General features: G+C 41.1%; 1 protein-coding gene across 1 annotated transcript; it reads left to right on the top strand.

Moving 5' to 3' along the window:
- Positions 1 to 1,855: 1,855 nt before the first annotated feature.
- On the top strand, positions 1,856 to 8,185 carry POLE4 (DNA polymerase epsilon 4, accessory subunit). The gene is made up of 4 exons (XM_044660883.1): positions 1,856 to 2,136; positions 4,783 to 4,867; positions 5,547 to 5,588; positions 7,785 to 8,185. The coding sequence occupies exons 1-4, from the start codon at positions 1,897 to 1,899 to the stop codon at positions 7,796 to 7,798; spliced, it is 381 nt and encodes a 126-aa protein (XP_044516818.1). The 5' UTR covers positions 1,856 to 1,896; the 3' UTR covers positions 7,799 to 8,185.
- The last annotated feature ends 8,627 nt before the right edge of the window (positions 8,186 to 16,812 follow it).

The following is a 16,812-nucleotide window of genomic DNA, read 5'->3' as shown; positions in this document are numbered from 1 at the left end:
GGATCAGTGAGGCTATATGGCTTGCTATACAAGTAGTAAGCACTGGTTAGAATTCCTAGTCTTTCTGAAAAAGCACACATTTTCCTCTGAAAAGTATAGAAGTCAGTGGATATAATAATAAATACTATTAGTATGTAATATGTACAATAATAATAATTCACATTTGTATGACCTGATTTACAAAGCCCTTTCCTTATCACCCAATGAAGTAAGTAGTAAAAGACTATTTACCTCTCACTCCCATCTCTATCCCCTTTTACATATGATAAAACTGAGATCCAAGGAAGAAAAGAGATATTTCTAGGATCACAGAATACAGTCATATAGGAAAACCTTTTCAAACTCAGGTAACAGAATTTCAAATTTGGCAATTTCCCCTACCTATACTTAGAATCATAAGAAGGGCTATTAGAAAGGCTATGTGAGCAAAGCATGATGTGGATAAGAGGGCCACAGAAGGGCATATTAAAAGGCATTAGGCTTAAAAAAAAACAAAAAACCAAAAACTTAGCTTCTGTCTTAGAACCAATACTGTGTAAAAAAAAAAAAAAGTGGTAAGAGCTAGGCAATGGGGGTAAGTGACTTGTCCAGGATTATACAACTAGAAAGTGTCTGAAGTCACACTTGAACCCAGAACTTTCCATCCTTAGGCCTGGCTCTCAACCCAATGAACCACCTAACTGCCCCCCATGTAAGGGACTTTTGAGAGATTATCTGGGCCACACCTCTGCCCCTTCTCCATTAGATAGTTCCAAACTGAGGCCTAAAGATGAGGGAAAGGTTTGCACAAGGTCATAGGACACTGTTTTGCATAACTATACATACATATTTGCATAGATTTTATTTTTCTAGCCTTCTTGTTGGACAGCTTATTGGACAGTGGTACAGCGGATAAAGTGCAGCATCTGGCGTTAGACAGACTCATCTTTTTGAGTTCAAATCCAGCCTCAGTCACTTCCTAGCTGTGTGAACCTGGATAAATCACTGAAACCTGTCTGCCTCAGTTTCCTTATCATTAAAGTGGGTTGGAGAAGGGAAATGGCAAACCAATTTCTTTACCAAGAAAGCCTGAAATAACTAAATATACCTTATTGGGTAGGAGTCCTGGGCAGGGAAGGACAATGGATTAAATGCCTTTAATTGTCTCTGTCTATGAAGCTGCCTCAGTAGCTCTGCTCCCAAGAATTCCTAGTCTGGAAAGCTCTCTTTCTCATGAAGCTTTTGTTCTTATATAGATCTTTTAGGGGTCAAACCATAAAATGAATCTTCTAGGACCTCTTCCCTGCTTGCCCTTGCTCCAGACAGCTCTAAGAGCACTGTTTTGCATCTCTCCCACACACTTGTGTACTATTACAAACAATTTACATTTGTATCTCAAGAATTAAAGGCCAGGGAAGGACAAGCGGTGCAGTGGAAGAGACACTGACCTCCAACACCCGGGTTCTAATCTTTCCTCCCACACTGACTAGTTTAGTGAACCTGAACATCACTTTTGCAGCATGTAAAGTGGGGTTTATCGAGAGGACGAACAAAAAATGGACCCTTTCAGATCTCAGCATAGGCACTAAATTCAGCTTTTAACACAGACAGCTGAAGTTTGGTAAATGTTTGTCAGCAGCAGCGCTTGGTTCAAAACCCAAGTTGTCCGGACGGGGACTGATGCTCTAGGTGTTTTCCGAGAAGCTAGCTCGAGGAGACCTAAAAAGAGACCGTGGGAGGATTCTTCAGGCGCAGCAACGGGGCGAAGTGGACAAATACGGTAACGCAGGACCGAGGATGGCTCAGAGGCTGGTAAGGGAGGGGCGGAACCAGGAGTCCAGGGCGGGAAAGGGGCCGGCGCCGCGCGCACGCGCTCAGGCTGGGGGAACGCGCCCGCGGTACGCACGGGTGCTCGGGATGGCAGCGGCGGCTGCCACGGCGGCTGTGACAGTCAGCCCGGCGGCTGCGCCAGTGGAAGAGGAGGGCCCCAGTGGAGAGGCAGAATCGGCGGCGGCCCCTCAGCCGCAGGCCCCAGCAGCTTCGGTTGGGCCCCGCTTGTCGCGGTTGCCTCTGGCGCGGGTGAAAGCGCTGGTGAAGGCAGACCCAGACGTGACGCTTGCAGGCCAGGAAGCCATCTTCATCCTGGCGCGAGCCGCGGTGCGCGGGGCGGGCCCTGGCGGACCACGGGGCGTGGCTTTGAGGATAAGGGGCTGGGCTGGGTGGAATTTAGTGGAAGAGGGTGGAACTGGGGGAGGTGCCTAATGAGTTGTGTTTGGGAGAGCCAGACAAACAGTGCAAAATCTTTTAGGAAAACTTGGGTTCAGAGATCACTCCAGACACTTATTTATCTGTATGATCCTGGGCAAGTCACCTACCCTTCTTGAGCTTCAGTGTCCTCATTTGTAAAATGAGCAGGTTCATAGACTTAGAGCTGGAGAGGACCTCAGAGGTCATCTGCTCTTATCCTTTCATTATAGGGAGGTGGGGCCAGACCGAGGCACGCGAAGGTGAAATAACTTGCCCCAGATCACACAGGTGTTAAGTAGCAGAGCTGGGATCTGAACCTAGGTTTTCTTACTCCAGGACTAGTTCCTACCCTGACTGTCCTTAATGGCTTCTAAATTTTCCAAATTTATAGTCCTTGATTCATGATAAGGAAGAATATGATGACAGAATGAAGGAGATATTGGAAGAGAAGGAGCAGTTAAGGGGTATTAAGACCTATTAGGAAGCTAATCAAAGTTAGGTGGTAACGGGATCTCATGCAAGTCATATTAGTGGGATTAGGAAGGACAAGTTGGAGGAAAATGATTTTGTGAGTAAGATTTAGCAGATGGGACTTGGTAACTGATTGATTATATAAGGTGGGAGACCAGGAAGAATCAAAGATCACAGCAAGGTTTTGAATAGTAGAGATTAGGTAAATAATGACGCAGCTGATAGGAGTAGTGAAGTTGGAAGGAGAAAATTTTAGATTTAAGATATTTCAGGGGTAAGCAAGGTGGATGAGTGGATAGAAGACCAGGCCTGGAGATGGGAGGATCTGGGTTTAAATGTGGCCTCAGATACTTCCTAGCTGTGTGGCCCTGGGCATGTCACTTAATCCCAGTTACCTACCCCTTACTACCCTTCTCTCTTGGGATCAATGCTCAGTATCAATTCCAAGACAGAAGGTAATAGTTAAAAAAGAAAAAGATACATCTAATTTTTTTGTATATTAAATTTGAGTAACCATTGGGGCATTTAAGGACATATGTCCTGCCTTCGATTTATAGGATCATTGGATCATGGTTTTTGACTTAAAGGATATTTTATTTGTAGATGTTAAAGTTTGGGAGAGAGATGAAGGTTGGAGATGATGGATTTGGGATTATTCCATGATACCAGAAGCTAATCTGCTAAATTATGTTGTTTAGATGTAACACTTTTGGACCCCATCTAGGGTTTTCTTGGCGAAGATACTGAAGTAGTTTAGTTTACCCTTTCTTTCTCCAAAATAATTTGTCTTAGGTACCACTTTTTAAGGAAGGATATTGGCAAATTAGAGGGTCCAGAGGAGGACAGCTAGGATTGTGAGTAGCCTCAGGTTCATGTCCTCTGAAAACTATTTGTAGGTATTGGAGAGGTTTAGTCTAGAGGTGTGTGTGTGTGTATGTGGGGAATTTGATAATTAACTTCTAATATTTGAATGGTTGTCATATGTAATAGGGATTCTCCCTCTCCATGCCCTCCTTTTTTGTTTTGATGGCACATCTCATTTCACTGATATAGAGAACTCCTGCTGAGAATATTTCCTCTATCAGCAACGTTTTTTACAATTAATCATCTAAAACATTGCTTAAGGCATTCAGAAGTTGTGATCTAACTAGTCACATCTTAGAAGCAGCAATCTAGTAAATATTTATTGAATTGAATGTTGTCATTGAGGGGTTTCTTTTAGGTGTGGATTGGCCTAACGGTTCCTACCAACTCTGAAATTCTGTGGAAGTAAATGAGATTGCCAAAGGAGAAAGTATTGAGGAGAGGGTCAAGAACAGAACCTCATTAAGCCTGCACCCTCCAGTTCTCCCTCTTTACCCTTCAAACAGTTGAGAAGTTGAGGGCCCAGGAAAGGAGATAAAGGAGTGGTTAGAGAAGTAGGGGAGTGTGGTATATCTGAAATAAGAGGGAAAGGGAGGGAGTTTATATTAAGAGGGTGTGGTCAGTGCCAAGTCCTACAGAGAGGTCAGAGAAGTCATTGTTGACCTTTTAGAGAGCAGTTTCAGTAGAATACTGATCAGTTTTAATTTCAGAGAGGAAAAAAGGTAATGCAATAGCTGAATGGGATAGAAAGGTCATGGAAATGCTGTTTAGGATGGAGAGATAGGAATATATGTGGAGAAAGATATATGGAAAAATGTATGAGGGAGAAGGAATGATTCCATCTTCTTTTGAAAATGAAGTGGGGTAGGACATATTGGGTGTTGATGCTGAGAAGATTTGAGGAATAATGGTGAGAATTTGAAGGACATGCCCATCTGAGAGCTGTCAATCTCCAGGAAATAGAAGGCTGTTATCTTCATTACATTCTGGGTTTAGGTGTATGCTTGGTTTGAGGAAAGAGAAGATTTGGAACAACCCTATTGGAAATGAGATAAGAAGTCAGTAAGAATGGAGAAGTAATGCTGAATACTAGTAAGCCTATGTTGGTGCCTATGACCTGGCCACTTTTCTTTCCCTGCTGCCACTTGTCAGCAAGAAGCGGAGCTTCCCCACTTCATGATGGGCCTCACTTATATGACCGTTTCTTTGCTTTTGCCATAGGAACTCTTTGTGGAAACTATTGCAAGAGATGCCTACTTCTGTGCCCAACAAGGGAAAAGGAAAACTCTTCAGAGGAAGGACCTGGGTATAGTCTTATTGTTTTTCATTCAGCCTATTCAGAGGGTGAGAGGGTCGTGTGTTTGAAGTATCCACTTTAAAAGTCTATGAGTTTTGGGGGTGTGAGATTGAGAAGTGGGCGAGAATATGAGGGTACTGGGTGTTTTGACAGAAGGGGATGTTGGCAAAGCTATAAGGAAGCTGGGAGTACCAAAGAAAAGTTTCATCTGCTTCTGAATTTTGTGTAGGACTGGCCTTAATATTATAGTTGATATTTTATTTTAATATATTAAGACTTAGGAGTTTTGTGGTTTTACTTTTAAGGTAACATTCCAACTTGCTGAGACTATGTTTCATCATTTTTTGACTATGCCATTTCCTAGCACCCCTTCTCCTGCCTCCCCTCCCCCAACTTCCATTTATAATCTTCAGAATATAGAGGGTACAGATTTGAGTTCAGACTCTATACCAGTCTTATCATGAGGTGCCCTCTTTTTCCACCTTATTAAATGCTCCTGAGAGTTTTTCACAATTCTCAGTATCTCTGGGATGGTGGGGAGCAAGAGTATCCTTCAGAAATACTATTATAAGACAGAATGGGATAGATTTTATAACTATTTTCTGGACTTCTTTTGGTTCTGTTGCCAAGGGGATGAAGCACTTTTTGTCTGCCTACACCAATTGTCTTTTCCTTTTTTACCTTATAGATAATGCAATAGAAGCTGTGGATGAATTTGCTTTTCTAGAAGGTGAGTTTTCTGCCAGGGGTGAACATTCTTTTTCTTTTTATTCTGTATTAATAGTTTGAGCTCAGAATCTCACAGTAGAAAGCCATCAGTGTGATTTTGTTCTTATCTATGGTTGGAGTAAATATAAGACAATGTAGCGCCGATTTTAAAATTAATACAGCTCAAGTCAAAATGACTTTTTTGAAGCTTTATTTTCAAGAGGGAAAGAGTGAAAGTAGAGAAATGTGAAAGAGGGTAGAATAAGAAGTCTATTTTATCATCCTAAATGTTGCTCCGGTCTCAGGCTGAACCCAGGCAGGGCTTGTAACCCCTCAGCCGGAGGGCTTGGTGTTAAGTTAAGCAAGGGTTCAACCCATGTGGCTTCCTCCAAGAAGGGAGTTCCTCTTAGGAACTAAACTCTCCGGAAGCCAGGAAAGGAGGGTCAGCTTTTTTTCACTCACCCAATCTGAAGTCCAAAAGGAGAAGATCCAAGAGCAATCTTACCAGAAACAGTTCAAGTGCCAGAGTCCCAGGTCCAAGTGAAGTCCAAGACTGAACTCCCAAAGAAGAAGCTCCTCCATGCCCCAGATTCAGGCTGAAGACTTCCTGACAGGAAGTTCAGGCCCTTTTTATGGACCTTTCTTTACATCCCTTCCTATCCCTTCTTCCACTTTATGGGAACCAACTGCAGCCTTTAAATTTGCTTAGCACTGGGTGGGAAGGGCAGTGTTTGTAGGTTCCACCTCTCATCCTATGAGGGTTATAACTCATTACAAAGGATTCACAAGTTTTTGACTGAATGAGTTGAAAGGAGCTCTCTTAAATGACTTTAGTTCTCCCACCTAGTGCCAAGTAGGGGTGTTCAAGCTTTTGGTTGATTAAATTTAAAATTAGGCAAAGGGAGAATCAATCCCATCTTCACACTATGAAATGACTTCTAACTCTCAAGTTCTTTACTTGGAGAGTTGATATTTCATGAAAAATACTAACGCTGAGGAGTGAGAGGGGATTGTGAAAGCCCACTGAATATTAATGTTTATTTATTCCCCACCATGTTAACTTTCTCCTATTTCTAATGTTAGATGCAGATATGATTACTAATTTAGTAGTTTACAAGAATCATTGTCTATTAGCCCACTTTTATCCTTTTCAGGGAACAGTGGCATTTAAAATGATTATTTTGAGGCCATTTATTGGGAGTATATTTCTTAATCTTACCTATTTGCCTATGCCTTTGATTATGTTGTCCACCTCCCTCTGAGAGGCAGCATGGTATAGTGAGTGCATAGTGACCCATCTTGGAGTTAGGGAAACCGGGTTTCACATAATACTTCTGAAACCCACTGGTTTTGTGAGCCTGGATAAGTCACTTAACTTGGACCCCAGGGAATTCCCTGGGCCTGGGTTACAGAGAAGGGGTTTGTTTGTACTGGTGGAGGAAACTTCCTTATTAGGAGTTTCCCATACTACTAAATTCATAGGTACAGGCCCATTTTACCCTAAATATTTGTACTCAGAATGTTTAGGGACAAATTTCTAACTTTCTGCCTGTTTATACAAAGTAGAATGGATGGGTTCAGGAAGTCACAGATTCTTTTCCAATGGAGACCTAAAGGCAAAAGAGGGATGACCCCCTAGCTGAATGGGCTTTAAAAGAGCTCCTTGTTTGGGTGGCTTGGGTATATTTTCTTTGCTCTTCTTGTGCTTCTGTCATTATACTATCAGCTTCTGTCAGATCATGCTCACTGTTTCTTAGGGTGCAGTAACACTTCATATCACATCCTCTGGCTCCTCTATTTTGTTCTTGGCTCCCTTCTTCTCTCATTTGATTCTCACAGTAATTCTGTGAAGGGGTCCAGGATGGGGTAGGGAGTATGTGTCTGGTATATGACTATTCTTCAACTCTGGTCCTTTCTTTTTGAACCTCTTGCCTATGACCCAACCCATCCTTTTCTCGAACTGTTTGCATATGTGTCTTCAAAAGCATTTCTCTTTGTTCTTAAACACTGATTCATTTAGCAAACGTTTTATTGACTGCTCAGACCTAGGTATTGTGGAATTACAAAGATGTATTAATAAGACATGGCTGGGACCTGTAGCTCAGTGCCTTTGTTGCCAAAGGCAAAGGCAAGTTTCTCTTTCCTTTAATGTTAGCTGGTTTGAATAAAACTATTTCCTTCATTATACTTTATCCTCTATTGCCCTTTGTTTTCCCAGGCACTTTGGATTGAGTTGCACGAGTTCTGCAGATCCTGGAGTCTCTTATTGAATTCCTGTGTTCTCCTACCTGCACTGCAGCAGGTCTCATCTGTGTCTGAATGTTGTCCTACACAGACTGTTTCCTAGGGGAGCATTTTCTGTTATTCCAGTTCATTGCTCTATTTCCTGCTGCCCACGTAATCTTTGAAAGGATATCAACCCAAGAATGGGCTTGTCTGTGATTTTAGCTCTTGGCTTTTCTTGGCACAAGTCTCACCACTGCCTGTGTCCACTAGTGATGGGCTTGGTTCCACACCTGATCCCTGTGGAGAGAAGGATGAAGAATTTTTTTCTTGGTAGAGAGGCCTTATGAAAAATGAAGCACAAAATAAAGATGTTTGGACTAACATGCACTTAAATGTTGCCCTTTTTCTTGATAAGGGTTGCCTACCAATATTATCTCAGAACCTCATTCCTTTCCCTTTCCCTATATTTCTCTCCCTCTCTTCCCATGAGCTATACTACCCTATTTTCCATCAATCTCCTTTTGTTCTTCATTCTTTCAGTACCTCTAGTTGGGAATGCAGCAGCAACATTAGTATAGATAGGGTTGTATATAGCTATGGTGATTGCATTCCTGATTTCAGGTTAAAGGAATTTTAATTTTTAAATAAGCCTTTGTAAGACTAGCTTTTGTTGGAGCTTGTGATTGTCATTTGGGAACTTTTTTGGCTACAGAACTTGTAGGGTGATAGCACAAGGCTTAATGGTACCAAAAATCCTTTAAGTTTACAAACATCATGATGTAAGGATTTAAGTTATTTGGTTGTGAAAAATAAATACATTCTGGGACCCTGGATGATGATGTTGGAGGAAGAAATCTTTCTTAGGCACAGATGTAATCATGTGACAAAAAATTCTAAGTGAGGGGGTAGCTGGGTAGCTCAGTGGATTGAGAGCCAGGCCTAGAGACGGGAGGTCCTAGATTCAAATCTGGCCTCCTGCACTTACTAGCTGTGTGACCCTGGGCAAATCACTTATCTTCTGCTTCTTCTTCACCTGTAAAATGGAGATAATAATAATACTCATCTCCCAGGGTGTTTGTGAGAATCAAATGAGATAATTGTAAAGCTCTTAGCATGTAGTAGGAAATGTTAACCATTATTATTACTATGATTACAGTTACACATTAACCTACCTTTCAACTTTAATTCAAATTGCTTTGCATAGCATGCATTATCCAAACTAGATTATTTTCTATACCTTGAAGAGACTGCTCTAACATGCTTTTTCTCATAACTGTAACACTATCCTCTCTTGGCATGTTGAATTTGTATTGATCTTTTAAATTCCAATTCAAATGTCATTTTCCTTCCGTCAATAATGACCTGCAGAACACATATAGCATTTTTTTTGGTAAACATCAAATATATGTATTATTTTCCACCCTTTACTAGACTGACTGTAGGACCCATGTTGGTATTTCCAAAAGGGTAGAAAGCACGTAGCACAGTGGCTGTACACATTTGTAAGTACTTAAAATGTTTGCTGAGTGAATCAGGAAACCTTAGAATCGAGCACTGGGAGAGTAAAATCATGGGTAAAAGTGTTGCTTCCATCAATCTTGTGCCTACTGATGACTTATGTGAGAGAAAGTGTGGAAAGTATTATCCTAGATGAAATCTAGGAGGCAGCTGTGGGAGAGTAGGAAGAATATAGGCCCAAACTGGAGGTAAGGGCTTCTAGTGGGAAGCTTAGTCACCAGCCACATTATGTTGAATGAATTGTTTACTTTTTACAAGTCTTAATTCCTTCACCTCTAAAATAAGGGGATGAGACCAGGCATGGTGGCTCTGCCTGCTGCCAGTCCCTGGTCCTGGTGAAGCTGACACTGTTATCCACAAACCTTGGAAGTTTTGAGCTGTGGTAGGGTAAGTCAATTGGATAAACACACCCAAGTCTGGCACTAATATGGGGTACCTTTGCTGGGATGTGTTAGAGGGGAAAGGGATGAGCCAGTCCAGGTCACAAATGGCTGGTCAAAGCTCACCTGCTGATCAGTGGGATCCTGTACTTGAATGACTGCTGCACTCTAGTTTGGGCAAGATAGGGAGACTCAGTCTTAAGATAAAACAAAGCAATGTCAGCTCCAACATTGTTCTTTAAAGGTAAGTCTCAATTGCATCTGAGTTTAGGTGAGTAAATACTTCTTCTACCCAAGACTTCCCTCCTCCCTCCAATTTTGAAGCCTCAGTTTTGTACAGGATTACTTCAGTCTTGTGAAGGCTGAGAAGGAAGAAGCTCTTCGTTTATGCTGAAGCTTTCCCTGCCAAGTTTCCACCAAAAAGGTAATGACTGAAGACATAGCTGCAAAAGGGTAGGCTTAGGGTTGTTGTCTGCTACTAAGGAAATAGGTATAAAGGGGTGAGTTTGGGGCTAGGGTCTGAGTCTCTACAGGCAACTAACTGGTTGTATGATTTCACAATTTCCATGTAATTTAATTAGTGTTGTAATGAATTTCTAAGACAAAATGGACACTACTTTGAGTGACAAGACCGTCAGTTGGAGACCTCGGAATGTACCCAGGTGCCGTGAGCCGGGGCCAAAAGTCTGTTGGAGCCAACCCTATAAATACCCATCATGCACAGCACAAAATGGCTCAGTTCTGGAGCAGTCTTGGGAGGTGGGAGGTCAAGAAAGAGGGTAGGCCTGTACCTGCAATTGATCTGCCTTGCTTGAGAGAGCTAGAGAGCTATTACAACCATCATTGATAGAGCTGTGAGAGAACACTACTGTCATCCAAGATCATCAATAGCCTTCCCTAATCTTTGGCTTGGCTTTGGTCAAGTCAAGCCAGAGTTAGTGAGAGGGTGAAGAATCTCCAGTCTCTACCTGATCTAGCAATCTCTAAAGCCTTGATCATTTATTTAGTCTATTAGCAATAAGGTTCCCAAATCCTCCATCCTTTCCCTTGTTCCTAACCCTATTAAGCTTGAACCAAATATAGTTATTTGTTACAAAGTACTTTTCCTGAGTGGTGAATACATCTAAAGCCCTTGGGAAGGGGAGATAATCATGCAGTCATATCCACATCGCTATTCAATCAGAGCACCAATAGCCCTTATCAATATTCATCCAACCCCAGGTTGAGGAGCTAGAGAAGTTGATTACACACACAACTTCTCAGTGGTTCCCTGCCTGGGTAGCTATTAAAAGGAGACAACTGACAGGCCTAGTCCAGCAAAGCCTGTCAGGTGGGGAGAGGCATAGCCTTTCTGCCAGCAGCTTCCACACAGTGGCCTGTGGGTGAGAGTCTCTCTCTCTGTCTCTGTCTCTCTGTCTCTCTCTGTCTCTGTCTCTGTCTCTCCCCTCCTCCTCCCCCACCTCCCCCCAGTCAATTCATTCTCTAATCCCCACCATTTAACATTAGACAAGTTTTCCCTGAGAGGTAGCAACTCCTCATTCCTGAAAGTGACTAGCTAGGTCCCTAGTTCCCCTTAAACCCTTCCCCAGAATCTGATATTTCTATCCAGTTCACATCCAAGTAGTTATTGAAAGAGTGCCAAATCACCTCCAAAGAGGGTCTGGGTGTCTGCTATGTTTGAATCTGTGATCCTATAAGTCATTATAATTAGAAAATGAATGTTTGGGAACAGGTAAGAAGAGGGTGAAACAAAACATATATGTCCCTTCTATTTCCACAAAAATCTTCACAGTAGACCTGTAGAATTTCAATATTGCAAGATAGCTTCCTCAAAAGACATGATTGACCCTGACTAGGGTTTAAAATTAAATAGAATCTGCATATTTAGTGTGATTGCGTTGCTTAGTATGAGGTAGAGAAAGATCATGAGATTTAGAGTTTGATAGAGACCTTAAAAGCTTATCTAGTTTAACCCTTTTGTAAGGAATTAAATTAAGGATTTGATTAAATATGTGAGGATTCTAAAATAATCTTGTGGTTGCCGATTTAAAAATATTATAGCTCAAGTTGAAATGACTTTTAATAGCTTTTATTACAAGAAGGGTAGAAAGAGTGAAAGTAGAAAAATACAAAAAGAGGGAAGATGTCTACCCTATCACACTAAATCATACTCCAGTGCTGGCCTTAGCCTGGCAGGCCTTGTTAACCCTTGACCAGAGGACCTGGAGTTCCACCCACATGACCTCCTTCAGGAAGAGAAAGTCTCTATGAAACTAATCTCTCCAGACACCAGGAAAGGAAGGCCAGCTACTCACCCCAGAAGCAGTTCAAGTCCCAAGTTACCTCCAAGAAGCAGGTTACCAGTTGATGATGACTGCTTGCAGAAGACTCCTTCTAGCTGAAGAAGTTCAGGGCTTTTATAGTGATTTCTTGTCCCTTTCCCTCTTCACTGGGGCCAATCACAGCTTCCAAATTGCCTAGCACTGCTCAGGGGGGCAGTGTCTGTGGGATCCACTTCTCACCTCTGTAGGTGTCAACCTTTTATCATAGGCTTCTGAAGGTATTAACTTTTATCATAGGATTCACAAGTTTCTGAGTCAAAACCCACTTTAGTGACTTGTGAACAGTCTTACTTAGTGTTAAGTAGGGGTGCTTGAGTTCTCATTTTAACAAGTGACTTGTGAATTTTCTTACTTGATAGCTAACGAAGTGTTAGCTCAAAGTAGACAAAGAGAATAAAAAATTCTTTTACACTTAGTTTTATAGATGAGGAAGCTGAGACCCAGAAGCACTTACCTAAGCAGAACTGTGTGTCATTGACATGATAACTCACCATGAAGAGGACAGAGTATACCTGAATGCCTGAGGTCACAGCAAAGCCCCCATTTACTCTACCTTGTTGGGCCTTTGGGTGACGACAGTGCCAGGGACATGCCACCCATAAATCCTCATACACCACACACACACACACACACACACATGCACACATACTTTCCTCACTCCTATATATTCCTTAGGAGCCCAGAGGAAATCTGCAGTCTAGCCTCCTTTAGTAAAGCAACAGAATGCTCTCCAAGGCCTTGATTTTTGTCTAAGGTAAAGCAGGCACTCAGTCAACACATATTGATTGATTAGGTTGTTAATCATCAGAATAATCTCATATAATTTCCTGCAGGGCTTGTCAAAAGGAAATGCTATCAGCAAATGTGAACTTTTTTCCCCCTTTTCCCCTGCTTAGACTATCAGTTGTAGAAGCAAAGTACAGCATATTGATTTTAGCATTTGAAGATTTTCAAAATGCTTTTTTCCATCTAATCTAAGCCTTGATTTCATCCTAGGATGTAGATATCGAAGATATTGTTATCTCTGTTTTGCTGACAAGAAAAATGGGTCTCAGAGAAGTTAAGTGATTTATTCAGTCACATGGTTGTAAATAGCAGAGCCAGGATTTTGTCAGGTATGACCTAACATTGGTTGAAGTTCTTTGGCCACAAAACCACACTGTATTGTCCTGTTCAACACTGGGTCCTTTTAACAGCATGCTTCAGTATTTCAGAACATGAGTGTTCTCTTGGGTGTTTGTTGGTAATCATTCTACTAAAGCAGATGGCATAGCCACTCTACTTTAATGAATTGTTTAAAAATAATTTATTTAAATCTATTTTGAATTTAAAAAATTTTAAAAGTTAGTATTTAATTATTTTCTCTGGCTGGAAAAGTCACACCTCAGAGGCCAGCCTTTTACAGTGAACTTCTCTGCACCTAAGTAGGCTCAGACAATATACACTCCAATACAGGAATTGCCAGTGTTAGTTAGCATTACCTTGAAAGAATCAAATGTCACAGCATTGGAGAAGGACTTTATATATTCTTGGATAGCATATAATAAGAAAATCTAATCCTTGTTGCTCAAGGATCAGGACTGCTTCTAGTGCTTAGCACAGTATCTGATGCATGGTAGATAATAAATGTTGATTGATTGACTGACTATTCTCCCAAATTAAGTCAACTGCTCACAAGTCATTGTAAGATTGTGATGATTTTAGGATTAGTCTTTTGAACTGACAACCTATTAAGGAACAAGACATAGCCACAAATAATAATAACACAAAGTCAAATAGGGTAAGCACATTAAAAAAAATTGATATAAAAAGCTCAGAAGAGATCACATATGACCTGGAGGGAATTAAGGAAAGCTTTAGAGAAAGAGGTGGCACTTGATTGGTACTTTTAAGGAGATTAGAGGTGATCAGTCCAGGTGGTATCCCTCCATGGAAAGTTTTCCAAGGCTTAATACCATGAAACTATCCTTTTTACAAATGATATATTTTCTAAATAATTTTCAAATGCTTTTCACTGTAGGGTGTCTTCAGTTCAGAAATGTGCCCCCTAGCTTAGGAGAAACTGCACACTGAAAGCAAATGAGAAAATTGGCCCTAAAATAATAACAACTGACCCTCATAGTTCTTTGAGATTTGTGAAGAGTTTTATGTACTTTATCTCATTTTCTCCTTACAATAACTCTGTAATAATTATTACCTGCATTTAACAGGTGAACCTGGGACTCAGTGAGGATAACTGATTTTCATTAAGCCCTATACCTGATAGATGATTGAGTTGGTTTCACATTCTAGTCTAACTAACTGAATGACCAAAGAGAGTTGTAGATCTAGAGCCAAAAGGGATCTTAAAGACCATCTTGTTGAACCTTCTCATTTCCTACATGAGGTAACTGAGGCTTAGAGATGATCATATATTCATAGATTTTGTGTTGAAAGGCATCAAAGAAGTTACCTAATCCAACTCCCTCATTTTACAGATGAGGAAATTATAGAACAGTTAAGTGACTTGTTCATGGTTATACAATAAGTGTTAGAGGAAGTTTTTGAAATCAAGTTTTGAATTTAGGTCCAGTACTCAATTAACTATGCCACTCTGCCTCACAGTGGAGAAAATGTGCATAAAATATTTTGCTGATTTTAAGGCACTATATAAATATGAAGGACTACTACTATTACACCAGGCTGTCCCTCATACAATGAGATGAAGCATGGTCCTGAAGAAGTCATTGTAATCTTTGATACCAAGGAGTGTAAAGGTTAAATTTAATGGTTGGACTTAAATTATATGAAATAATGTGGTCACTGAAATTATTATATCTCAAGTCAGAAGTTTATTTACAAAAATAGAGGGGAAACAATAAAGTAGAGAAATGTGAAAGGTTAGAGAGAATAACTATACTAGTCCTCAGCCAGGAGGGCCTGTAGTGAGTAACCACTTGAGGCCTCCACCAAGATGGAAGCTAATCTCTTAGGAAACTACAAGGGAGTCAGTCTTTTACTCGCCCAAGGAAGTAGTCCAAGAGTCAGAGTCTAAGCTGAAGCTGAGCTCCAAGCCAAGGATCCAAACCACAGTCTCCAGCAAAGCTCCCTCAAAGACTCTCCCCAGTCAGAAGACTATCTCCAGCAGACAATCTCTTCAGACTATCTTCTCAAAGACTACCTTTTCTGAGGGAGTTCAGGCTTGCTTTTATGGTGACTTCTTGTCTCCTCCCCTCTTCACAGGGGCCAATTACAGTTTCCAAGTTGTCTAGCACTGCCCAGGGAGAAGTGTCTGTGGGATCGACTTCTCACCTTCTGAATGTCAATTTCTCATCAAAAAGGTTCACAGTTTCCTAACTGAACAGTTTCTGAGGGTATGAACTCTTGTGTGAACTCTTAAAAGAGTTTTAAAAAAAGGGTGGAGCTCTCCATGTACCTTGCTGGCTTCTCACCTAGCACTAAATAGGGTGTTCAATCTTTTGTTGATTCAATTTAAAAGGTAGACAAAGGAGAGTTAATTCTGTCTTCAGTCTAGTGAGGTACTAAGTAGGGGTACTTAAGTTAATGTTAACCAAAGTGTCAACTCCAACTAAGCAAAGAGAATAAAGGATTCCCTTTTCACAAGTGTAAACTCAGAATAGACAAAGAGAACAAAGAATTCCTTTTTACAGTTAGTAGCTTTAACACTTTAGTTTAATCAAAATAGAGATAGTAAAGAGAAGGAAATGTAGGAAAGAGGTTGAGAGTTGCTTAGCCTACCACCCTAAGTGCCTTTCCAATGAAATGAGGCTCACCACCAATAAGGATCTTAAAGAATGGAACCTGGATAACTGACAACTGACAGGGAAGAAACTGAAAACACAAGGAAACACCCTGTGAGGCACACAGACCTCACTGGGGAAAAGGGGTAACAAATAAAACTAATGAATCTTCAAGGGGAAATGAGAAACAGATTGGGAACTTTCACAACAGCCAGAGATACAGTTAAAATCTCTGTGGATTCTTGATGGTTGAGGAAGAGGATGATGAGGAAGTTGTAACAAAGTTAAGTTTAATGGTCTGGTAAGGATGGGATTGGAGGGAGAGGCGTTTCTAACTTCTAAGGGTAACAACTGCCAAAGAATGGTGGTAGCTGAGTTGGCTAATCTTAAACTACCTAATAGACAACCAGCAATGGCTTAGATGAATGTGACAGGGGCTTTGGGAATCTCACCCAATCTGTCCTCAATGACTTACAGGTACAGTTTAAACTCAGGAACCCTTTTGGTCTCAGCAAAATAATCCACAAGGGCTAGGGAGTACAGGACTTAGAATGTTCTCAGCCAGCCAGGTTGGTCTGCCTTTTACTTATTCACTACTTAAGCCTCTCTATAAATCATAAATTACCTATAACAGTTCCCAATCTTCAGCCAGAAAAGCATGAGAGTCAGCCTTCAGGTTCCAGTCTCCAGTCAGAAGTCCTCAAGAGTCTCTTCAGCAAGTGTCGCCAGCACAAAAAGTGTTTCCCAGCCCCTTATAAAGGTCTGGCCTTTATAAGCCCTTTTCTCCACCCACTAGCTCTCCCACATCACATCTCAGGAACCAATCATAGTTCCTTAATTTGCCTAGCGCTGCCCAGGGGGCAGTGCTTGTGGGATCTATTTCCTGTTTTGTTGGTTTCTTTCTTTCTCTGAAAGGACCTCCAGGTCCTTCATTGATTAAATTAAAACAAAAGGAGGGGAATTCCTTTCTCACACATACAAATTATTAGATTTGGATATGTTTTAGCCTTAGCCTAAAAGATAAGTAAATTCTCAGGGGA

The sequence above is a fragment of the Gracilinanus agilis genome, chromosome 2, assembly GCF_016433145.1.
Source record: "Gracilinanus agilis isolate LMUSP501 chromosome 2, AgileGrace, whole genome shotgun sequence".
Taxonomy (NCBI): domain Eukaryota; kingdom Metazoa; phylum Chordata; class Mammalia; order Didelphimorphia; family Didelphidae; genus Gracilinanus; species Gracilinanus agilis.
The sequence above is the reverse complement of the archived record's forward strand: the minus strand, read 5'-3'. Positions and strand labels throughout refer to the sequence as shown.

Coding starts and splice junctions, on each gene's coding strand:
- POLE4 (XM_044660883.1), top strand. CDS start 1,897: ATGGCAGCGGCGGCTGCCACGGCGGCTGTGACAGTCAGCCCGGCGGCT. Junction 2,137..4,782: donor TCATCCTGGCGCGAGCCGCG/GTGCGCGGGGCG, acceptor CTTTTGCCATAG/GAACTCTTTGTGGAAACTAT. Junction 4,868..5,546: donor TCTTCAGAGGAAGGACCTGG/GTATAGTCTTAT, acceptor TTTACCTTATAG/ATAATGCAATAGAAGCTGTG.